Source organism: Zophobas morio, unplaced genomic scaffold, assembly GCF_036711695.1.
Source record: "Zophobas morio isolate AGI-343-1 ecotype UQ-CSIRO unplaced genomic scaffold, CSIRO_AGI_Zmor_V1 ptg000008l, whole genome shotgun sequence".
Lineage (NCBI taxonomy): Eukaryota > Metazoa > Arthropoda > Insecta > Coleoptera > Tenebrionidae > Zophobas > Zophobas morio.
Genome location: NW_026972113.1, coordinates 8070282 through 8094580, shown reverse-complemented (window position 1 = coordinate 8094580; position 24299 = coordinate 8070282). Strand labels below are relative to the sequence as shown.

The 24299-nt window shown below is 38.6% G+C and overlaps 1 protein-coding gene across 5 annotated transcripts in view; it reads left to right on the top strand.

The window, feature by feature from the left end:
* The window catches only part of LOC135125190 (peripheral plasma membrane protein CASK), a 265800-nt gene that overhangs the window by 13857 nt on the left and 227644 nt on the right, over positions 1 to 24299 (top strand). For 4 of the 5 annotated variants that reach the window (XM_064050580.1, XM_064050584.1, XM_064050581.1 and 1 more), the window contains exons 2-9: positions 5148 to 5260; positions 5312 to 5417; positions 6506 to 6583; positions 6992 to 7170; positions 11084 to 11155; positions 13054 to 13229; positions 13434 to 13556; positions 13621 to 13804. In XM_064050580.1, the coding sequence (XP_063906650.1) occupies positions 5148 to 5260; positions 5312 to 5417; positions 6506 to 6583; positions 6992 to 7170; positions 11084 to 11155; positions 13054 to 13229; positions 13434 to 13556; positions 13621 to 13804 (1031 nt within the window). The remainder of the gene's footprint in view (positions 1 to 5147; positions 5261 to 5311; positions 5418 to 6505; positions 6584 to 6991; positions 7171 to 11083; positions 11156 to 13053; positions 13230 to 13433; positions 13557 to 13620; positions 13805 to 24299) is intronic. The other variant, XM_064050583.1, reaches the window with a different exon arrangement.

Below are 24299 nucleotides of genomic sequence, written 5' to 3'. Positions count from 1 at the left end.
ATAAGAAAAGACACTAGAGGATCCAAAGCACTTTCAAATGCTTTCCAAACAGGAATACCTAAAACCTCAAGATGGCTTTAAATTTTCAAAAAAAAAACGGTCCCAAAATTAACTCAAAAACAGGTCAGGTCAGAATTTTTCAAAAATTGTTTGATTCTACGTGGCCGAAGGGAGTCAAAGTTCAAGTTTTCGCATCATAAAGTGAGCAGAACCCCCACTATATCGCTACTGGTTCTTATTAGTTTCGTCGTGGTTGTTGAGAAAAAAACGAAATGCTGAAGATTGCAGTAGTTGGAATTTCCTCTTACTTCATATGATATTGCAGGCACGACTCTCCAGAAAACTAATTTCCAAGTTAAGGTTGATATGAAATATACGTTAACGCGTAAACAGCTGGCTACCAATTGATTAGAGCCTTCACGCCGACTTTGCTGTTAGCTTTTTGCTTCCCGGGTGTAAGCTAAATAGGTTTCCCGTTTCCGGCTGTCTGTCTGTCTGTCTAACTGTTCGTCTGTCCGAATTTTTATCAGGCAGGTAATCCGTGTTCAGTTTTTTTCAAAGTATAAACATAAACAGTCGAAGTTAAGCGTGTACTGAGAAATTGAGGATATTTACATTTTTTCCTGTTGGTTATCTGCTTTAAATATATTTCATATTGTCCACATTTGTGCGAACTGTGGAGTCTTAATTATCATAAAACGAAAATCGCAAAATCAAATTTTATATTTTAAAGAAGGGGGATTCGTGGGACCATACTTCAAGGGCGAAGGAATTTCTATCGAAATAAATTTCGATTTTTTTTAAGAATGTGAACCCTTCTCTGCGCGCCAATTTTTTTTTAAGAATATGAAACCTCGGTGTTCCCAAATGCCTTTTTTCAAAGGAGGTGAAACCTTCTCGCGGGCTCCAACTGTTTTTTTAGACACGTGAAACCTTCTCAGGGGCCTCAGCTGTCTTTTTGTTAAGAAGGGGAAATTTTCTCGGGGGTTCCGACTGTCTTTTTGAGAAAGTGAGACCTTCTTGGAAGTCCCAACTGTCTTTAAAGAATGTGAAACCTCGGAGGCCCCAACTGTTTTTTTTTTAAGATTCTGAAACCTTCTCGGGGGTCCCAACGGTTTTTTTTAAAGAAAGTGAAACCATTTCGGGGGCCCGAACTGAAATCCCTACCAAAGAATTCAAAGAATTGTTCAAGAGATTTAATGAATCAAGGAGAATGAGGTGGATGTCGTTTACGTGAAATGAAGAAATAAGAAAAATTATCTCATAGAAACGCTAAGAAAAGGTTGTCCCAAAATTATGAATCTGGAAGCAATAGAAGACTGTGAAATTGACCAAAGAAATTCCAGCATGTGACAATCATGTATCTAATAATAAAATAAATGTTTCTGTTTATTAAATAATGCCAAAAATATTTACAATTGGTAGTATTATACATTTCCTTATAAAATAATATAACATTAAAATGTGTTTTATTTAAATGCAAAAAAACTGTCAGGTGTGGGATTGGAACTCACGCTCCCTTTTGAGAATCAGAGCTTAAATCTAACGCATTAGACCGCTCGGCTAACCTGACTACACTTAAATGCTTTATTTTAATCTGTACTTTCCTACTAAGCTATATGAGGGGATGATCAACCAGAGGGGTCCGGTCGAGCGAGCACAAGGCTATGACAAACGTTTGATAAAAAGTAGTGGGGCTCCTAGCTCAGATTTCTTGAGCTAGAACCCCCACTATATTATTACTCATATTCTTCATATAAATGGTCAGCAGCTGCCAATTTGGTGTGGTCTTCAAAACGCCCTATCGTTTTAGTAGTTATATAGTGGGGCTTCTGGATCATATTTTGGCTGGCAACTTTGTGTTCTGGCGACACTGTTGTGGGCTTGTTTTTTAAGTAATGTCGTTGCTGCTGTTTCAAAATTAATTGTAAATGTGGAATTCTTAAGCTATTTTGGTCTCTTCTAAGTACAGAATTTATGTTTGAAAGAAAAACTGGCAGTTCTAGTAATTGGTTTCAGATCTGCGAGTAGTTGAAAATGAAAAAGACTTAAAACATTTTCTTTTAATGCCGCGTCTCTGTTCACGCTGGGATTCAGTCAATTTTCTTAAATGAATCTATAACAGAAATAGCTATTTCTGCAGACGTTTTATACGTTTAAACGTCGCCATGGTTACTAGCGCAAGCTTCTGGTCGTTCTCATTGAGTATTTTTTTCTCATTTCATGTACAAAGATGAGTCAAGGTTCTGAAATTGATTTTCTGAGATTAGAAGACGTGAAACCGTGCTAATTTCGTAGTATTCTATTGTGAAAAGAAGCGAAAGAAGCCGCCACGAGTAGTTTATCCAAGTTCCTGTGGCAACTTTCCATTTAGGTGTTTCCTAGGTCTCACGCGCCCTTTGTTGCGGTTTAGGCGGCGAGAATTTTCCGCAAACTACAAAACCGTTCTGGTGGTTGCGTAAAACGTCTCACTTCTTTTCATGCCGAGAAATCAGCCAGCATTAGGAAAACTTGAATACATAACTTGTATCGATTCGAATAAACCCTCCCGTGAAAGCGTTTGTTGGTTAAAGGTCTGTAAAAAGGAATATTTTTCAGTTGGAGGTCCCGAATACCGTCGTACTTGATTCTGGACGATTTATTGCACTTTCGGTAAACAGAAAGATAGTGATGAGTCGACAATACTCCCGCGTAAACTTTTCCCTCCCAAAAACACAAAAGAAAAGGGTCAGAATTTTATTCCTGTGTCAACCGATCCTTAAAAGAGTTTGGAGTATGCTTTAAAAGCAATTGATAACACTTGGAGGAAATCTGTATTTTAAGCAACGTCGACAATACAATAAGCCCTAATGGCACTGAGGCACCTCAGTTTTCTCCGTTTTCCTTGCACCTTCATTCAAGCTAAGTTGTCAAGGTGAAACCGGCCGAAGAATCGGCCATTATCCTTTTTTATTGGCGACCTGATTCGCCTCGTTTATTTTACAAAAACACACTAATAGAATTCGCAACTTTTAAAATAACCACTCTAACGGGCTTGTTTGGCAATTAGGAACGGCCTAAATCGAGTTAGCGTCGGCTCCTCTCTGATTTATTCTTGGGGAAATTTAGCGCCAACATCCAAGATAATTGAACTAATTAACAACTGTTAACATGATCTGGGTATGTTTTATTGATCGCCGAGTCGGATTGCATTAATCAATATTTTATTTCAAACGCGACTCCCGTGCGCTGTAACGTAACCTCGTGTAGGTTGACGGTTGATGATCAAACGCATTTTAAATACTGGAACAATCAAGAGGGACACTATTTGGGTTGAGCTCACGAATCTTGAGGACCTGTCGGGGTAGGCACGGTATGCCTTAGCCGTCCACATGCATGTCATTGCTCAGCCATCAGCACGAATAACTTCGTAGTGCCTCAACTGCTAGTTGCGTTTTGTGAACGCCGAATACTTGAGGTTGATCCTCATCTAATACCCGACGTGGCTATAGCCCGGGAAGTGGGGTTGTGGATTTCGGGGTATGTGTCTAACATTCATCGCCGTGAGCGCGATTAGGTTTATGAGTTGTTTGCTAGGTTATTGTTCGAGTTGGGAACGTGCCATCTGGATCACACTGAAACGCTGTCAGATTATCAGCTTACTAGTGCGTTTTTGATTAAAATTTTGTCTTGTCTAGCTTGCACCAGGTGCATTCGAGACTTGTGGCTCGGTTGAGCCAAAAATCCCCCTGATTCCGGCGTTTAACTTAATCGAATTAATTCAGGCAACTGATAAATTATCGCCGCTTTTGTCTGATTGTGAAACGCAACCGCCGCATAGGTGGAGGGTAATTTCGGTCTCAGACACTTGTAGCACACCGCTACCTCAAATCGATATATAAGAAACAATATGAAGCTACTTTGTTGACGTTGACAGATTGATTTAGTGATAAAATGAACAGGATTTTGATGGGCTTTTGAAAATTGGCGCGTCACACATCTATTCACAGGTAAATGATTTATTGACGATTACGCCACAACTCCCTGCGAAATATTATAGGGGCGCCAGATTTCACATGGTGTTATTTATTAGTGTCAATCGGCATTGTTCGCTGATTGTAATTTCCTATTTCATTATGAGAGAGGCGGCGGACGCCGTAAATGCATTAACGGACATCGGGCTCCATCAGGAAGATAAAAGGCAGGTGGCGAGGTGGTGCCGTGACCAGGATGCGGCGCGCCATTTCTCATCCCGCGGCCTAATTCACCAGTAAAACGACACAAAAGTTATTTACTTGTTTTTAATTACGACACAAAAAGGTGACTACACTACTACACGCGACGTCACTAAGTCGTCGGATTTAAACCCAATTGTCAATTCAGTTTCAGCTCCCAACTCGCTCCGTTCTATTCCGACTTTATCTCTTTATTAACTGTCGAATTAAGGGATTTTCGCTAATTTATATCTGACTCTGGGTCTGAAAACAACCTCTCGAAGAAATTACGAGTTTGTAGAAAATTACTAAACGAACGAATTAACATCGTATTTTAGCTCAAGGGTCCATTAAAGAGTTACGAGATTTGCGAAACTTCCTTCCAGGTTTCTAATGGAGTAGTGAGGACGACTTTTTACAAGAAAGAAAAGTGCGCGCAGTGTTAACCGGTCGTTATCGACTGGTCATCAAGCGAAACTCGTCTGTTTTCAATACAAGCCTTATCTAAGAGACACTAAAAGCTTTAAATTGGTCGTAAAAGTAGCTTCTTGAAAGCTCGGTGAAGGGAAAGTTAGCACTCTGTTGCTTAAACTTGCAATAGTGTTTAGAAGTTTGAGTAAGCAGCCTGCCTCAGTAATTATCCTGGTAGTGACCTTGTTCATGTTTTTACACAAAAAGCCTTATGGCTTATTCATCCCAGTTTTGTTTTTTGTTTTTTTTTTTTTTTGAAGAAACTTTGCAACTTTCGACAAACACTCGTTGTAAAGCGGATTTTGCTTTTGAATATTTAACAGCGCTAGCTCTTGAGCTATCGTTAACAGGATGTCAAAAAGTTTACACCAAGTTTAATTACAAATACACACGGGTTTGCCAATTCCACAAAACTAATTACTGAAACAATAGGTTTTGATAAGTCCGTCAGTCAAGATATTTTATTTTCGGTTGTTGTTCCAGGGGACCATTTAGTGTAGTTAGACGTTGCATTCACCGGCAGACCGCACAGCAGTTCGCAGCGAAAATCGTAGATGTCGCAAAATTCACTTCTAGTCCAGGCCTGAGTACGGACGGTGAGTGTCCCCCTAATCCGTCACTTCCCCGTCGTCACGAATTTTTTGCAGACTTGAAGCGTGAGGCCACAATATGTCACATGCTGAAGCACCCGCACATCGTCGAACTCCTAGAAACCTACTCGTCCGAAGGCATGCTGTACATGGTATTCGAATTGTGAGTATAAATCGACTTTGTTTAGTCCGATTGAAATTTAGTTTCTTCGGCTGTCGAGAACGTGTCGAAAGTGTGTTTACCGAAGCGGAAGAGGGAAGGGAGAGCTCGTGCTCACGTGAGCGGCGTAAATCGAAGAGAGGATGAAAAGCGGCTAAACCTAGTCCGGCAAGGACTATTTTCGCGCGAGGAACTTAATCAGCACCTCCATACACCAGCCTGATGGGCTTTAAACATTCCAAACGAACATCTTGTTCATTCATCCCGGAATCGATTGATCCTAAGTTATTAGGGTCGCCCTAAACGCAGCACGCCTACTGCTCTAATTTTTGTCCGAGCTCCGGTTTCCGTGGGCGCACCTTACCATTAATCGCCTTCACCCGATACCAATCTCTAATATTTCGTGGCGTGATCGACCGGCCCGTTAACGAGGGTCGATCTGTCTAATAAGACGGACACGTGACAACGAACGAACGCCGCGATTGGCTCTCCTCCTGAATTCGTAATCGAAAAACTTTGCAAACACCTGACGTCCGACCCTTGCAATTTTTTTAAATTTATAGCAGCTCGGCACTGTTGCTTGAATTGGCGTCAGCTGAGTGCCGAAGATTAACTCGACGTCCCTGACCATGTTTTTGGCGGTATCGATTCGATGCGGAAAGAGCTGTATTAAGTAATAAAACGAGAAGGCGTCTGCTTTGTGGCTGCGGAAAAGATATTTTTGCTATTTTGAGACAGAAACGCAGCTGGTATTACGGAAGCGAACCGGCGCGGGGTTCCTCCCATTGCGGAGCGACACTATAGATATGGACGTCGCACCAGGTGGGAGAGCGGTATATACGTTGTGGTCCGTCAGATTTGGGTGTGTACCGCGAACGAATACCTTCCGCTTAGTAATTAGTGCGTCGGAACGTAACGAATTTTTGGTAGTTCGTGAATTATTAAGCAGTTCTCGGTAGGCTCGTGGCTACAGCGGGCAAACCATTGAGTCATAAATTCCGCGACGCGTTAATATTGCATTAGAGATTGTCTCGTATGCAATTCGTTTAAGGCCCCGACACGTGTACTAATTTCATTTATCACTGTTTCAGCATGGACGGCTCCGACCTTTGTTACGAAGTGGTACGGAGAGCATCCTCGGGATTCGTTTACAGCGAAGCAGTAGCTAGGCAAGTAGAATTTATTATCAAACGTGCGGCGGTAGACATGAAACTCGCATTTTTACGACGACATGTTCAGGTGCAATTTGGGAATAAGAAGGAACGGGCGTTTGCTCGCCTGTCGCTGGCGAGAGGCAGCGTTTTTGATAATTGAATTTGGATATTAAAAGCCGCGCCGACGTGTACAATGAATGTTAGACAAGTCCGGTGGAAATTCGTTCTCGAGATGCATTCGACTCGAGCCATAGGAAATACCCATTAAACGTGGGGATTTCCGTGGAAACGCTTCCAGATTTCAATATTAAAGACCGCCGCATCCACCTTCCTTTGCCCTGGCTTGTATTAAATCACGTCTTCTCGTGGAATGTAAATTATTCCACGTTTTCGATCCTAACCTTCTCGTCTTGACGTTTCTAGTCATTACATGCGTCAGATCCTCGAGGCCATGAGGTACTGCCACGAAAACGACATAGTCCACAGGGACATCAAACCCGACTGTATACTTTTGGCCACTAAGGAGAACTCGGCGCCCGTAAAACTCGGTGGTTTCGGAGTCGCCGTCCAATTACCGGATAGACATCCGAATAATCCGGGGGGTAAGTCGATGTTTTATTGTTTGTGTCGTACACGTGACATGTCTTCTCTCTAAACCCACACTCCTTCACCTGGTGTGCGCGTGTGTGTGTTTATTGTGTTTACTGGGGTAACACGACGGCGTAAAAGGCACAAAAAGGACTCTTGAAGGCGTCATCTGCTCCCCGTTAAAAGAAACTACGAAGTCAGCTCACGGACACGAGTAATAAAAAGAAACTGCCATGGCGATTTCTCCAATTTATTCTAGATTAAATTACGGCAAGTTTGCTGAGGAGTTCGACTCTAACGGACTCGTACATATTTCGTTTAAGTTTAATGCGATTTTTTGTTTGTTTTCATTTGCTACGGAATCAAACGAGATGTCGTGGGGTTTTTAGACGGCAAAGGCGCAACATAGGGATTAAATAATGTATTTACTAAGACGGATTCGGCAAACGCACTCCCTGCTCTTACGACACGGAGTTATGACAGTGCGGTGTACGTTTCCACAATTAATTCACTCAGGTAAGTCTTGCAGAAGCGAGTGAAGCGAGGCTCCCCCACCCTTTAGTAGAAAGGGGGTCGAGTAGAAAGTGGGGCTCGAGTAGAATAGCGGGCACTTTTCAAGGTCAACACCACCTTTACTACTTTTCGTGTATATAAAACATAAACCAGACGACTATTCCAGACGATGTCTGTGGAGACTTGTGAAACTAGCTATGATTGCCGAAGCCTCGCAGTTCCAACATTCGTCTCTTGTTGCCAAAGCTTTGAAGTCGATATGGTCGCAAATTGCTTTAGACTTTGAACGGACGATATTCGTGACCGACAAACTAAAAAACGCACAAACGATTGTTTTCGTTCCAAAATATGTAAGATGTCGAGTTGTCTGGTTTATTTGTAGCGAGATAATTGTGTTGACGTCAAATTTACAGATCCAAGTACTGAAGGTGCAAACAAAGCTAGATTGTTTGCTCAAGGTGTTGGCGTGTCGCACTTTTTCTTAAAGAGGGTGCCGTTCACAAGCTCCGAGTGAAATATACGCTTCCTAACTGCCATCGCTTGGCTTCCAAACTAAATAACGTTCCTTGTTCCTTTAAAAAAGACATTTAAATAATGTAGCTGTGTTAATTGTCTGCGTGCATGGTACATGCAGGGTGCCGTGTCATGTTCAAACGGTGAATGAACATTAAACTTGATCTTGAACCCGATTGGCCCGTTTTATGGTCCTTGAATGTGGCTAATGTTACCAGGCGCTGCTCACTACACCTACTGACCTACATTTCGCCCCATAAAGGTTGCAAGTGGCAGTTGGAGAGAATAAGTTTGCGTTTGTTTGGTGATCTTTTTGTATACGTTTTCATCGAATTAATGCAAGCATAAATGGCGCAGTCGGGCGAATATTCGCGTATGAAGTAGCGGGTTTCTGTGCAACCCCGATCGCATTCAACCACCGTATTTAATTAATGCAAGTGTGCGATCGATATGTCGCCGCTGCTGGCAAAGATCCACGAAAACGTCGTCGATTTAGACGGAATTAAACATTCACGAGCGCAGAAACAGACACCACTCGCTTTTGCAAATATTTAAAATTCATTTAAGGGTTAATTTAAATTCAGACCACTAACTCGGCTTCACATCTGACACCGTTTTCGATAATTTAGTTCGTTTGACGGTGGAGGGGGAAGTTTTCATAATAACAAACACGAGTTGTTGAGGTTCTTTCCGTTAAACAATACGTCCATTACGTGCTAAATTTAATAATAAACGCATTAGCCAACATAAACTAGATTTACGACATTCGAGCTTTCATAATAGTAATCCCGTAATGCGAGTCGTTTTAGAAGTAATGGACGTTTATTCATGAAATTTTACACCTACGGCTATTCTGGAACAAGCGCGAAGTTGCTTTAACCGCATGGTTGCCTTTCTAACTCGCTTGCTTACTCTAGGTTTCTATGCATAGCCCGCATAATTACATGGCGACTGAGTGCAACAAGGTCGCTGTTCACCTTGATACATCCCAGTCGCTCGATTGCGTTCGTCGTTGATCCGCCTACCGCGTCGTTTTTTCCGCCGGCTGCGGATTTAATTTCGGATCCCTCGAAACGGCTCTACAAATTCATTACCCGCAAATGTCTTCCGGTTTCGGAATTGCCGAAGACAGCCCCTGTAAATAACCCCGACACAACACTAGCAGTTCTTGGAGGCAATCGGATTAACCGCGGACCGATGAAAACACATTTCATAAAACAATGAAGCTGGGAAATTAAAGCTCGGCTGGGGAACGACCCAGGACTCGATATATCGGTTAAGGTCGCCGCCGCCGCCGAGCTTCCACCTCATTTCTCTAAAACTCCGGGGGAGTAAAAACGCCATGGCAGTTTCCGTGATGAGCAATTTACAGTTGCCCTAATGGAATTTAACAGTCGTTGATTAGTCCGCCTGTATGCGTCGTCGCGTTGCCAAACAACAAAAAGAAAAACGGATCGTTTGTCGGCGGTCTAAGGCACGTTACACTACGGTATTAAGAATTTCGGGATTGGCGCTTCTGCGGAATGATATTCAAATGTATGCTAATACGGGGATGTTTGGAGGTGGGACGAAATTACATAGAATCGACCTACTTTATTCGGGGTTATGTTGTCTAGTAGTGGCACGAATACCTGGATTTACGCGTTGGAAATTTTACAAATATTGCGGACGTGACTAATTTCTTTATTCTAATTGGCAATTTGGGGCGTTAGTCGAAGCGCTGCAGCTTTTCGAGGAAACGGTTAATTAGTGTCTACAAGGAAGGAATTCCTCGTTTGGTCGTTTTAAGGGCGGAAGATGAAATGAAAGTGACGAGTCGCTCAAGCCGGGCACGGACTGAATTTTAATGAAAAGTTGCACTATCTAGACGACTCTAATTGCATGTCGCACAAAGAGAACGAACAGATACCCCTTTCTCACGAATCAAAAAAGTCATACATGAGTGCTCCCACTCTCAATTTATACTCTTTTACTTAAAAAAAAAACGTTCGCAAATAAACACGCTATTAGAATACACAAGCGAGCCTAAAAATCCTTCTAGGATATCGTCCAGGGTTGAGTTACTGTCGCTCTAGTCGCACTTTCACGCACTTCCCTCGTCCGTGAACCCACCTCCTAACTCCAAATCCGAACGCTTTCTCACCCTCGACCTTCCATATTTATGCACGGAATGAAGTTGAAATATTTAAGAGTCGCAATCGCGCCTTAAATAAATCTTATTCCTCGTCAAGTGCGTAGACGACTTTGCAATAACAAAAGCCTCTTATAGGCTCTCCCATAAGTCGTCACAGCGCCCTAACAATTTTTTGATAAAGTTCAAGAACATGTTTATAGAGCTAACCGATCGTCGAAAAGACATCAGAGCGAAGTTTCCTCGCGACGCAATTTCTCCTTCCGCGGATTTATAACCCCAGTCTACCCTCAAGTAGCTGCCGCGTTATCTAAAAGCCGTAAAAACTTGTCTCGTTACTTCAGCCATTGCAGTAAATTGCGTCGACCCAAATTCGATATCGACCCGACTGTTTTCTAAACAACAGGTGGATCGTCCGCGGTTTTAACATCAAGGGTGTCACTTATGGTAATTCGAGGCGTTCGGTTTTGTCGTAAACAGTGACGCCAGGTTCGGGTACAAACCGTTAACACGGCCGGAATTTACTTTAAATAACACTTACCTAATATTCGTCCTTTGCCGGGTAGTTGGACTTTTCAAAAAACTTTTTGCATTGTTCTGTGCGGACGCTCCAAAAAAAGGTCCGGGTACACTAAATTCTAACTTTGTGACGGTGAATTGCGTCGTTTAGCTCAGTCTGCGACGTCTAGGAGGTTAAACGCGTCCGAGTGCCTTGGACCCCTGACTTACGGGTGTTGGTACATTCATGGTAATGTGTTGGCGGCCTGCAGAATGCCTTGTGTCAGAATACCGGACCAACCTCAGTCCTATGGGTCAGCTGTATCTAAAATCTGACAGAGCCGGTAAGCCATAACTTCCAGTGCTTGATTGCATCCCATAACCACCCACCACCGCAGAGCGGCGGCGGCGGCTAATGGTCCGTGAGCAACCATCGACCGGTTTCGCTGCATCGGAAAATCCTGTTTAGCCGAGTCAGCGCTATCGCGTGCGCCCCAAACTCCGTCCACCAGATGTGTTTTGGTGTCGCAGCGAGCGAATTTCTATTTTTGTCCGGTTTGCAGGCACGATTGCTCACGGTCTGTTGGCTGCGTTGTTTTATCCGCTGACCGGAAATATCGCTCTGTTCACACATCATTTTCATAATCATAACGTGAGAGTCCATCAGTTGTTACAAGCACAGGATTTCTGGTTTAATCGAAGGTTACGTAGCCGGTCGATTTTTACTCGATTTAACGAAATTTTAAAAAATTTAAATGTCTGGAAGGGAAATTTCACGACTGAAGTGTCACGCGTCTGACAGGATTTGCCCGTGCGTTAAAGCTCCGTCGTATGATTTTTATTTCGCGTAATTACGGTAGTTGGACTAGTGGCGGAACTTTTACTTTCGCGATCTTTCTCACACGCCGGAAAAATGAAATATTTGCGTTTTAGCGACTGCTCCCTTGACACTTTGATGTGCGCGTTTTATCAAATCTGAATATCTCTTTGTTCGTGTTAGCAAGTGTATCTGGATTTGAAAAGTGGGGAAACAACGAAATTTTTATTTTATTATGCGTGTGCGAACACGCTCGTGGCGCTTTAAATTCACAGAACACGACCGTAATTGCAGTGCTTACCTCAAAACGCGTACAAGGTGACCCGTGTGTCTAAATAGCATCCCTAAGTCGTTTTTAGGCACTCAAGATAATTAGCTTCACGATTTATTTAATATTACGCGTTAGCGGTAAATATTAACCGCTTACGTTTATGGCGGGTAGTAAATAAATTACGGGTAATAGCTTTGAGAAGAGGTTCTTAATCTTGGCAACCTTGTTTAAATCCGCCTCTAGTGTGTTCTAGGGTAAAACTCGAAAATAGAAAAAAATGTTTATGATTTAACCGTGTTTAATAGGTAGTCATTTTTGTGTCAGTAGGAGTCCTGCGTCGATTTTAGGCGTTTCAGACAATTAGCGTCACGATTTATTTAATATAATGCGTTAGCGGTAGAAATTAACCGCTTACGTTTATATCGGGTAGTAAATAAATTACGGGTAATAGCTTTCACAAGTGGTTCTTAATCTTGGCAACCTTGTTTAAATCCGTCTCTTTGTTCGTGTTGGCAAGTGCGTTCGAAGTTTGGGACGGTGGAGAAATTCCCTGACGTTGCTAATTTTTGCGCAGGGGTGAAATTTCGATTCCGTTATGTATGCAAGGATAGACTTGTGTTTTCGTTAAATTTGCAAATCGTAGAGAAATCGTTCGACCGTGAGAAGAAAGAGGATTTAAAATATTTCGTTGGAAGTTCGTTCCCTCACCTTTTCTCCGTCGAGTTATTTTATTAGCAGTCGGCGGATACGTTCGAAATCGTTTTTCTTTGTGTTTGATTTTCTCGATTTCTTTCATTCATACACATGATTAATTACCTGTCAAAGTAAAGCGACCCCAGAAGTAAAAATCCACGGAATATGGAGTCCGATTGCCCATGCCTGTCATAATTTAGATACTTCCAACTTTCTAGTTAATGTGTAGGATATTAGCGTAAATGTACTTAATTTCGGATGGCCGGGCCACATTTAGCTCTTTTGGGTGTATCATCATTTCCATCATATCATTCGTGCTAATGCATGACGATAACGCATGGAGTTTAGTTATCGCCACAGAATTCAAAGACTGTTTGTCTTTGCTGCGCACTAGGTCTCCGGGCTAAACTTTTTCTTGGGGACGGCGATTCATTTATGGCTCAAGTTAACTTTAATTGTAGGCAGAGTAGGATGTCCAAGCTTTATGGCCCCCGAAGTAATCGAAAGGCGACCCTACGGCAAACCTGTGGATATTTGGGCCGCCGGTGTCCTCCTCCACGCCCTTCTCTCTGGTACGTTGCCTTTCCATGGAAGCGGTCGCAGACTGATGGAGTCCATTTGCCGAGGGAAGATACACGTGAGTGATGTCCCTGCTCGTTTTTGATCCCGCACCTCGTCAATAATTAAGCGCGAAACTAAGACACTTCCTCTGAAATATCGCCGTTTTTGCTTTGTTCTATCGGAGTTTTAGCACCTCGGGCGATCGAGTTAGAGAAAGTTCTGGTTTTTGCCCGACGGACTTTTCTCACGAGTCGATCTTTATTTATTTGTCTCTTTGCAGATGGATTCGCCGCAGTGGGAGCTCATTAGTGATAGTGCAAAAGACTTAATTCAACAAATGTTAACAGTGGATCCGAAGCAGAGGATAACGATACAGGAAGTTTTAAATCATAGATGGCTGAGGGTAATTATGGAGGAGTTTCGGGGAGATAAGTACGTGCCAACACGAGCTTTGGGATTTGTTCCAGGATCGCGATAAGGGTTTAAGGATCCATCTCGGAGATTCGGTAGAAGAACTTAAAAAATTTAACGCTAGGAGAAAATTAAAAGCGGTCGTTTTGAGTGCGGTGAATTCAAGTAAATGGTATTGTTACGACGACACGAACTCTGACTCTTACTCCGACTGTGAAGACGACGAAGTTTCGGCGTGCGGTAAGTCGCAGATTTTGTTCCCATAACTGCTAACTTTGTTACTCGACGTACAAAAGGCGGCGGCTCGATTGGCAGCGAAGAGATATAACTACGGCTTAACTTTATTCCCCGTAATTGCATTAAAGTTGCATTCGCCGCTGACGCGTTAAGTCGTCAAAGCGACAAGCGCGGGGAAAATCATACGACGAAATAATCTAGCAGAAGCTACGACTCGCCAAGTTTGTGGGTCGTCCCGCGGGACCTTTTTAACCGGACCCACAACCTGGTTTCATTTTGATTCGTTTTTCAACAACCGCTTCGAACGAAAAGAATTTCTAATGAGCGAACGTGAGGGTTTTACGACTTAACGTGTTGCCGGGTTTGGAACTACCTTCGTTCGATGTTTGAAATTTGCGGATAATTTATTGCTTTGCGCAGATAATTAGGACTTCACTAATGATTGTCAGTCTGTTTCAGTAGATAATCAAAAGCGCGTTAGTTACAGAAAGTAAATTAACAAAAAAATACCGGAGGGTGTCAAATCTTGGTAAATTGATGAAATAATGTCAGAATTGTCTTACTCGTCTTGTGCGCAACGTGCCTACGTTACCATCGTTACACGAGGGGGACGAAATAAATTAGAGAATTATCTCACCTAACGGGTTACAAACAAGAGACTTTTTAGCATCATTTGTAACTGACGCCAATCGTAAATTTCGCTTATCGGACGAACGTCCTTCAGGAATCTTTTGGATTTTGAGTCGAAAGTCGATGTAATTGGAGTCTCTTTAGTAAAGTTTTATTTTAAAAAAGTTGGATACCCTCGGTTCTCTAAAGGTTCAACGTTTCCAGTAGCAATTTCTTAACCTCTTCAACCAACTAAATTCGTAGCCGGAAATACATAGTAGAGAGGGACTAACCTAATCCGCTTATCTGTGAAGATTTAAAAAACACATATGTATCTAATTATTGTTATAAATCTGGAATATTGGTGGCAGTAAGTCTTTTCTAATACCGTTTTCTCAGAAGTAAGGTAATAAATGGTAATGTAGATTACCACACCTGAGGTTTTGAATAAATGAATGTTATTTAAATAGAATCCTGTCTCCCAAAACTGCGTTAAAAGTCGGCACCTTGCCCGCGAAATCAGCGCTTTGAGAACTCATCTCCATAAATAAAACACGCCATCACAACTAATGTTCTTTATTCGAAATCCCGTCTTCATAAACATGGATTACCAGCCGGCGTTGACCTCGACCGTGCTATCAGAACGTAGCACAAACAATTACCAACATCAATAACCACATCCGTTTTGTTGTGAAAATAAAGCATATCGGTGAAAGTGAAAATTAAACGAAGCCAAAGTAAACACTCTCCGTTAATTAAGTGGTAACCCATCACAACCAGCCCAGATCGATGCAATTCATAATAATTCCAACGCGCTCGAAGACCTCCTCGTCGCGCCCTTCCATCGGGCTGTAGATGAGTCGAGGACCCATCGGGGCCACGCCCGTGGGGGACTGTCGTAGGGCAAGCCCTATTTCTTCCAGTCTGGTGCACAGCGCCTGGTGATAAGTTTTAATCAGTTCGTCGCGACGCGCGTCCCGAAGGGCTTTATCGAGTCCGGGTAGCAGCAGCAGCGCTAAATCATGTATAGAGTAGCATTTTGAGGTGGTTACTTGTTGCGTCGCGAAGGAGTGCTCCAGGATAAGTGTGAGGTCCGGCGTACTTTCGGTCTTCATCATGATGAATGGCTCACCCACCCGCACGTCAGCGAATTGTTCCAATATTTCAGCGTCGTTGGGGAAATACGACGATGCTCTGAGGCAGACAGGAATTTGACGAAGATGCGGAAAGGACCTGGTCGATGCTTATGATGCACGATGAGCCGAGTGGGCCGGCGGCGACGGCAGATGCTCAATGAAGCGTCACCGTAGCCGTGTTCCAGGGGTCTTTAATTGCCCCGGGCAAGCATTCCGACGTCATTTTCGGATTCTTCGGTCTGGTCGGTGTGATTTCGTACCCAGGGAGATAGGAGAGGTTATCGCTTGGATAATTAACTCGTGATAAGTTTGCTCGTCACATGAACTTTTGTTTCTATGGTAGTGCGCCGGGTGTAGGAATAACTTAAAACGGGAAGATTATGGGCCGGAAAGTGGGGCTACAATTCTGGGACCTATCTGCGGTCTGAGTTTCAGTACTGTCGTTTTCGGTGTGAATCGATTGGGAATGGGAAGACTTTTGAAAGGTGGCACGAAGGTGTGCCTGAGGGGTACCGATAACCGGAAAAAGCAACACCGTTTTACACGGTTTATTCTAAAGCAATCACTGTGGTCATAAAAGTTTCAAACTAATTAAATCTGGGGAGGCTGAAGCCAAATTTTCTAACGAAAGTAATAAAATCTACTGAAGAGCACCGTTTATATATTAATAGAAGTTATATGACGGGGGTTCTGGCTCACTCAATTTTGTGAACGGTAGCTTCTCTGGAATTCGGAACGTGCTGTAAAATTGCATCATCACGACACAATTGTGTCAAGTGAGTGCGTTACGGGCACTCAGAAGCGCACAGATTGGTGTTAAAGTTCAAGTGTTAAGGTTAATTGGTCGCTTTGTTGCCACGGATTGTGAGGTCTTGAATTTGCGACGACCCGTTTGCGCTAATTGAGTGTGTCCCTGAAAAAGGTGGGAGTTGTCGCCGGGACAAGATTCCTATTTTCGGTCGTCTGAATTTTGCTTGATATAATCCCTTTAGAGACAGTAATACGTAGAGGACGTATTGTTCGCGAAGTCTGGTGGCCGGTATATGACGAACAAAAAAAGGATTACTTACGTGAAAGGGACTAAGCGCTCGGAGATAGTTGGCTGAAATGGAACGATTCCAGATTATGTTTTATTGACTTCTTATTTAATATCCCATAAGTCCGTTCCTTGATTTTACTACCCGAGCGAGCACCTAATTCATGTTTCCCGACTCGAAAAAGTCGCCGTAAAAGTTCAAGGATCAACACATGTAGAAGGTCAAAAAACCTGTCTTGTGACAGCTCGGAATTAATTCCGCCTCCACCAAGAAAATCCACTCTCTTAATTCCGGCGGCGCGTCTCTTGTTTTAAAATATAATCAACATTGTGTCTGAGTCGCTTTTGTCTCCAATTAATTAATTACGCCGCCTGTTTGTCCAGAAAGCTGTTTAGTCTGCTTTATAACCCCCAAAGATTCCCCGAGAGTTGTCGGATTCCAGCGAGAAAAGTCCGAGGAAAAACCGCCCTGATGTTCGTGCGGTCTGAAGCACTTTGCTAATGCAAGAGCATTGAGGTTACAAAGTGGCTGGCTCTGGATTTAATTATGAAAAGGCTTCCGTTTTACCGTGTGTTCCTCCGTGCCGTAGAAAGAATATCTAAAAGGCCGCGTTTGCGGATTAGACGAGGGAAGGAAGTGACCGCCTCCGCCGCCCCCAAAGGTGCGATTGCCATCGCAGTTTCCATTCACGTGGCCCTGTTATAGCTCGGCCAATTTTAATATAAAGTACGTGTTTAACGAAGGGAAGAGCGGCGAGTTAATTTTGTTAAAACGTAATTGATGAGGTGTAATTTTTATTCAATTCGTTCTTAGAGTAATGAAGCTAATTATCGTCGGGGGAGGGCCAAAGAAGCCGCACGAAAGTTTTTTCGAGCATTAAAAATGCATTGTTTAGATGGCGTTGAGTCGAGCTAGATGTTGAGTGATTTGTCGCGGAACGGGCTGAGCAACCGACTCGTTAAAACGTAATTAATGAAGTGCAATTTTCATTCAATTCGTTCTCGAGTAATGAAGCTAATGATTGTCCGTGAAGGAACAATGCCTAAGACTTATAAAAGAATTTCGTGCGGTTAAAACATGCAAATTAATTTCGCGGAGGCGACAAAGCGGTGCATCTACGAGGACCTTGGTTATAAATGCAAATAATTAGAAGCGGAGCCGTAATTAAGAGTTCGCTACTGCCTGGAAAAAACTTTTGGATTAATTATAGAAGTGGTTGGCTTTTGTGCAGGTGTCGGCCGCCTTTGGATTATTTTTGTGTTTTTACGAGCGCATGCATAATTGGAACGTACAGAATTCCATCCAGGTTTGATTATAATTTGATAATGATTCGTCGCGGCTTTGATCTCTTATTCGTGCTAACTGAGTCGTGATGTCTTGAAGACCTTCTTTGAGTTGCGATTATTTATGTTGCGAAAAGTTTTAACGAGTTTGATTAAAAATCGACAGAATTTGCTGGATGGAACGTTGGGATAAAGTAAACATGTGGTGAGCTGTATAGCGACGCTAGGTTTTGTTTGAAACTAAATAATTCTGTGCTTTTTACTTTGATGTAGCTCCCAGCTAACGTATTGTGATTTTTTGTTCGGCGCTTGATTAGTCTATAGTGCGATTTTTTCGTCTTCGTTTTGTGTTGTCAAAAGAAGTGACTGTTTTATTTGTTGCATTTTAATGGTGTTTGTCGTTTATGGGATTACTGCATTGAAGCTGGTGCGGTGTTTGCAGTATCTAGAATCAGGTGGATTTTTAACGCAGAATTGTGTAACATGGTATCTAAGTCGTATTATTTGTGATTTATTAATTAGTTTTTAAACATCTTGACGATGTCTACATTGTTGCCACCTTTCAAAAAATACACCAGGGGCATTCCAGATTTGTTCGGAATTTTTCCAAAACAAAATACAAGATTTTTTAAAATTCTGTCAAAAATAAAAGAAAGGATTCCTAATATCATTTCCCATTCTAAGAGTCCCAAAAATAAAACACCCCGAGTCCCCCAAGGCAACAGAGAGCCCTAAGATTCTTTCACATTCTTAATAAAAAGGTATTAGGGATCCTGAAGATCCTTTTAAACTCTTTTTAAAAACACCTCTGAAACTTTTTAAATTTTTTTAAAATTAAACTGCACGCTCCCAAGGTTCTCTCTAAAACAACAACCAAAAAAAAAAGCATTAGGAACCTCAAGATTATTTCAAACTCTTTCAAAAAAATCCTGTGATCTTTTAAAATTCTTTAAAAAATAAAACACCAAAGGCTTTAAAGATCCTCACACATTCTTAAAAAAACACTAGAGGTTCCCAGGATCATTTTAAATTCTTTCAACAACAAAATACGAAATCCGGAATATTCATTCACATTCTTAAAAAAAAAAGAAAACGTTAACGAGCCCCAAGTTTTTTTAAAACTCTCCAAAACGGAGATCTTTTGAAATTAAAAAAGGGACTAAATTTTATAACTTTGGACCAATTTTTTTAATAAACTTGACTTTTTTTTGATATCCTAGGATTTAAATTTTTCGATTTCTCATGTTTTGAATTTTTCGAATTTTTGTTTCTTCAATTTTTGGTTTTGTGGATTTTCCAATTTTTCATTTTTTCTTTTTTTTAGGTTTTTCAAATTCTCGATTTTCAATTTTTTGATTTTTCAACTTTAGAAAATGTTTGCTTCTTTTTTCCGTTGTTTGATTTCTTCAGTTTTTCGTTTTTGAATAATTCAGTGTTACATTTCTTCTTTTTAAATTTTTTTGAATTTTCAATTTTTGATTTTACAATTCTACTTTTCCCGATTTTTCATAATCATATTTTTCAATTTTTTTATTTTTCCTCTTTTGAATTTTTCGATTTTTCATTTCTCCTTCTTTCGAATTATCATTTCTTTTCATTTTTAGTTTAATTTCTTAATTTTTCAATTTTTGAGATTCTGGATTTTTAATTTTTCCAATTTTCTGCTTTTGAATTTTTCGTGTTTTGATTTTTTTAAATTTTCAGCTTTCGATTTCTCAATTCTTCATTTCTTCGGTTTTGTCGATTTTGCAATTTCGGTTTTTCAGTTTTTTTTCGTCTTTTGGCTTTTTCAATGTTTCATTTCGCGTTTTTCCGATTTTTAATTTTCCGATGTTGCAGTTTTTCAATTTTTCGTGTTGTGAATAATTCACTGTTATATTTCTTAATTTTTTCGTTTTTCATCTTTTCAATTATTCAGTTTTTCTTCATGTTTTGGATTTTTCCTTTCTTGAATTTTCATATCGTTCGATTTTTCATTTCTTGACTTTGTCGATTTTACGATCTTTCGATTATTCGTTTTTTATTTTTTGTTTTTGAGTTTTTGAATGTTTCATTTCGCCTTTTTTCGATTTTTCAGGTTTTAGATTTCAGATTTTTTTTAATATTTGGATTTTCAATCTTTGGAGTTTTTAGATTTTTCGTTCTTGTTGAATTTTTGGTTTCTGGAATTTTTCGTTTCTTCTTTTTTCCGATCTTACAATTTTTCAATTTCTCGTCTTTTGAGTAATAATTCAATGTTACGTTTCTTCTTTTCTCGATTTTTCAAAATCATGTTTTTCACATTTTCTTATTTTTCCACTTTTGAATTTTTCGATTTTCAGTTCTTTTTTTGATTTTTCATTTATTCTTTTTCGAATTACCATTTTTCAATTTTTCGTCTTACGAATATTTCAATGTTACATTTAATCTTTTACCAATTTTTCAATTTTTGAGATTCTGAATTTTTAATTTTCCGAATTTCCATCTTTTTGAATTTTTGGAATATACGTTTCTTCAATTTTTCCTGTTTTCATTTTTTAAAATCTTCAGCTTCCCATTTTTGGATTCTTTATTTCTTCACCTTTTGTAATTTTGGTTTTTCAGTTATTTTTTTCGTCTTTTGACTTTGTCAATGTTTCATTTCGCCTTTCTTCGATTTATAATTTTCCTGTTTCGTTTTTTTAAATTTTTCGTCTTCTGAATAATTCAGTGTTATATTTCTTCTTTTTTCGTTTTTTTAGAATCTAGATTTTCAATTTTTTGTGTTTTCAACTTTTGAGTTTTGTCATTTCTTCTTTTTTCGATGTTTCATTTCTTCAGTTTTTCGTTTTTTCAATACTACCTTACAATGTTCAATTTCCTCTTGTTTCGATTTTTCATCTTTTGAAGTTCTTCAGTTTTTCGTCATTTTTTCGACTTTTCATCTTTTCAGTTATTAAGATTTTCTTCATGTTTTAGACTTTTCGTCTTTTAGATTTTCAAATTTTTCGATTTTTCATTTCTTTACTTTGTCGATTTTTCAGTTTTTATATTTCAGATTTTTTTAATATTTGGATTTTCATTCAATCTTGAAAGGTTTTAGGTTTTTTGTTCCTTGAATTTTTGGTCTTCGGAATTTTTCATTTTTTCATTTAGTCTTTTCGATTTTTCAGATTTTGACTTTTTGATTTTTCGACTTGTGAATTTTTCTTTCTGAATTTTCAAGTTTTCAGATTTTCGATGTTTCGACTTTCCAGATTTTCGACTTTTCTGATCCTCGATCTTTCAGTTTTCCGATTTGCGATTTTTAAATTTTCCAATGATTCGTTTTTTCAGTTTCTCGAATTTTCAGTTTTTTTGGTTTTTAGTTTCTCGATTTCGAAAATTCAAAAATTTAAAAATTAAAAGCCAAAAATTGAAGAGAAGAAAAATTTAAACACAACGAAAAATTGCTTTGCAAAGGCATTAGAACCAAAAGTTTTAAAACTAAAGATCGTAAAATTGAAAAAATTGAAACTGAAAAATCAAAAAATCGCAAATCGAAAATCTAAAAAATCGAGAGCAATTAAAATTCGAGAAACTGAAAAATGAAAGATTCTTTTAAAATTCTTTAAAAAGGGACACTAAGGGAAAATTTTATAACTCTGGACCATTTTTTTTAAATAAACCTGAACATGCTCGCTGCGCTCGCATCCAAAGCCTTTTTTTTAACTTTAGTTTCACTTTGTATCGATTTTTCAAATTTTCAAATCCTAGATTTTTAATTTTTCGATTTCTCATTTTTGTGGATTTTTCAAATTCTCGATTTTTCAGTTTTTTGATTTTTCAACTTTTGAAAATTTTCGTTTCTTCAGTTTTTCGTCTTTTCAATACAACAATGTTCTATTTCCTCTTTTTTCGATTTTTCACCTTTTAATTGTTCGAATTTATATTTTTTCAATTTTTAGTTTTTTCACTTTCTGGAAATTACGTTTCTTCAGTTTTTCGTCGTTTGAATGTTTTATTTCGTCATTTTTTTGATTTTTCATCTTTTCAGTTATTCACTTTTTCCTCATGTTTTGGATATTTCGCCTTTTGAATTCTCAAATCTTTCGATTTTTCATTTCTTCACTTTGTCGATTTTGCGATCTTTCGATTATTCGTTTTTTTTTTGTTTTTGAGTTTTTGAATGTTTCATTTCGCCTTTTTTCGCGTCTTCAGGTTTTAGATTCTAGATTTTTTTTTAATATTTGGATTTTCGGTTTTTGGAGTTTTTAGATTTTTCGTTTGTTGAATTTTTGGTCTTATGATTTTTTCATTTCTTTTTTTCCCGATGTTTCATTTTTTCAATTTCTCGCCTTTCGAATAATTCAATATTACATTTTTTCTTTTCTCGATTTTTCAGAATCACATTGTAATTTTTTTTTGATTTTCCAACTTTTGAATTCTTCGATTTTCATTTCTTCTTTTTTGATTTTTCTTTTCTTCTTTTTTCGAATTATCATTTCTTTAATTTTTCGTCTTACGAGTATTTTAATGTTTCATTTCTTCTTTTTTCAATTCTTGAGATTCTGGAATTTTATTCAATTTTTCGAATAGACGTTTCTTCAATTTTTCGTGTTTTCATCTTCCAAATTTTTAGCTTCCGATTTTTCAGGTTTGTCGATTTTGCTGTTTGGCTTTTTCAATGTTTCATTTCGCCTTTTTTCGGTTTTTAAATTTTCTATGTTCCATGTTTTTCAATTTTCCAGCTTCCGAATAATTCAGTGTTATAGTTTATCCATTTTTGTTTTTTTAGAATTTAGATTTTCATTTTTTTGATTTTTCATCTTCTGAATTTCTCGAATTCACGTTTCTTCATTTTTTCGATTTTTCATCTTTTCAATTATTCAGTTTTTCTTCATGTTTTGGTTTTTCGTTTGTTGTATTTTGAAATTTTTCGATTTTTCATTTCTTCATTTGTTGATTTTACGATCTTGCGATTATTGTTTTTTTTGTTTTTTGATTTTTTCAATGTTTCATTTCGCCTTTTTTTATATTTGGATTTTCAATCTTTAGAGTTTTTAGATTATTCGTTTCTTGAATTTTTGGTCTTTTGATTTCATTTTTCATTTAGTCTTATCGATTTTTCAGATTTTGACTTTCCGATTTTTCATTTCGAATTTTCAACTTTTTAGTTTTTGGACTTTTCTGATTTTTGATTTTAAGTTTGTTTTGATTTTTCTGTTTTTCCATCTGCGATTTTTCGATTTTTCAGTGATTAATTTTTTCAGTTTCTCGAAATTTCATTTTTTTTGGTTTTTAGTTTCTCAATTTCGAAAATTGAAAAATTAAAAAATTAAAAGCCAAAAATTGAAGAAAAGAAAAATTTAAACACAACGAAAAACTGCTTTGCAATAGTGTTAGAACCAAAAATTTTAAAACTAAACATCGAAAAATTGAAAAAATTAAAACTGAAAAATCAAAAAATCGCAAATCTAAAAAATCGAGAGCAATTAAAAGTCGAGAAACTGAAAAATCAAAGATTCTTTCAAAATTATTTAAAAAAGGACACTTGGGGAAAATTCTATAACTCTGGACCATTTTTTTTTTAAAAACTGGAACGTGCTCGCTGCGCTCGCATCCAAAGCTTTTTTTAAAATTTAGTTTCACTTTTTATCGATTTTTCAAATTTTCAAATCCTAGATTTTTAATTTTTCGATCTCTCATTTTTGGATAGGGGTAAAATTTTATAACTTTGGACCAACTTTTTTAAAAATCTGTTTTTTTAAGTTTAGTCTCAGTTTTTATCGATTTTTCAATTTTTGATATCCTAGAGTTTTAATTTTTCGATGATTTCTCATGGTTTGCATTTTTCCAATTTTCGTTTCTTCAATTTTTAGTTTTGTGGATTTTTCAATTTTTCAATTTTTCTTTTTTTTCGGTTTTTCAAATTCTCGATTTTCAGTTTTTTGATTTTTCAACTTTTGAAAATTTTCGTTTCTTCTTTTTTCCGTTGTTTCATTTCTTCAGTTTTTCGTCTTTCGTCGAATAATTCAGTGTTATCTTTCTTTTTTCCGTCTTCAGCATCCTGATTTTCAATTTTTTTGAATTTCCAACTTCTGATTTTACAATTCTGCTATTCTCAATTTTTCATAATGATATTGTTCAATTTTTTTTATTTTTCCACTTTAGAATTTTTCGATTCATTTCCCCTTTTTTGATTTTTCATTTCTACTTTTTTCGAATTATTATTTCTTCAATTTTTCGTCTTACGAATATTTTTAGTTTCATTTCTTCTTTTTTCAATTTTTGAGATTCTGGGTTTTTAATTATTCCAATTTTCATCTTTTGAATTTTTCTAATATGTTTCTTAGTTTTTCGTGTGATTTTTAAAAATTTTTAGCTTCCGATTTTTCAATTCTTCATTTCTTCGGTTTTGTCGATTTTGCAATTTCGGTTTTTCAGTTTTTTTTGTCTTTTCAATGTTTCACTTCGCCCTTTTTCGATTTTTAAT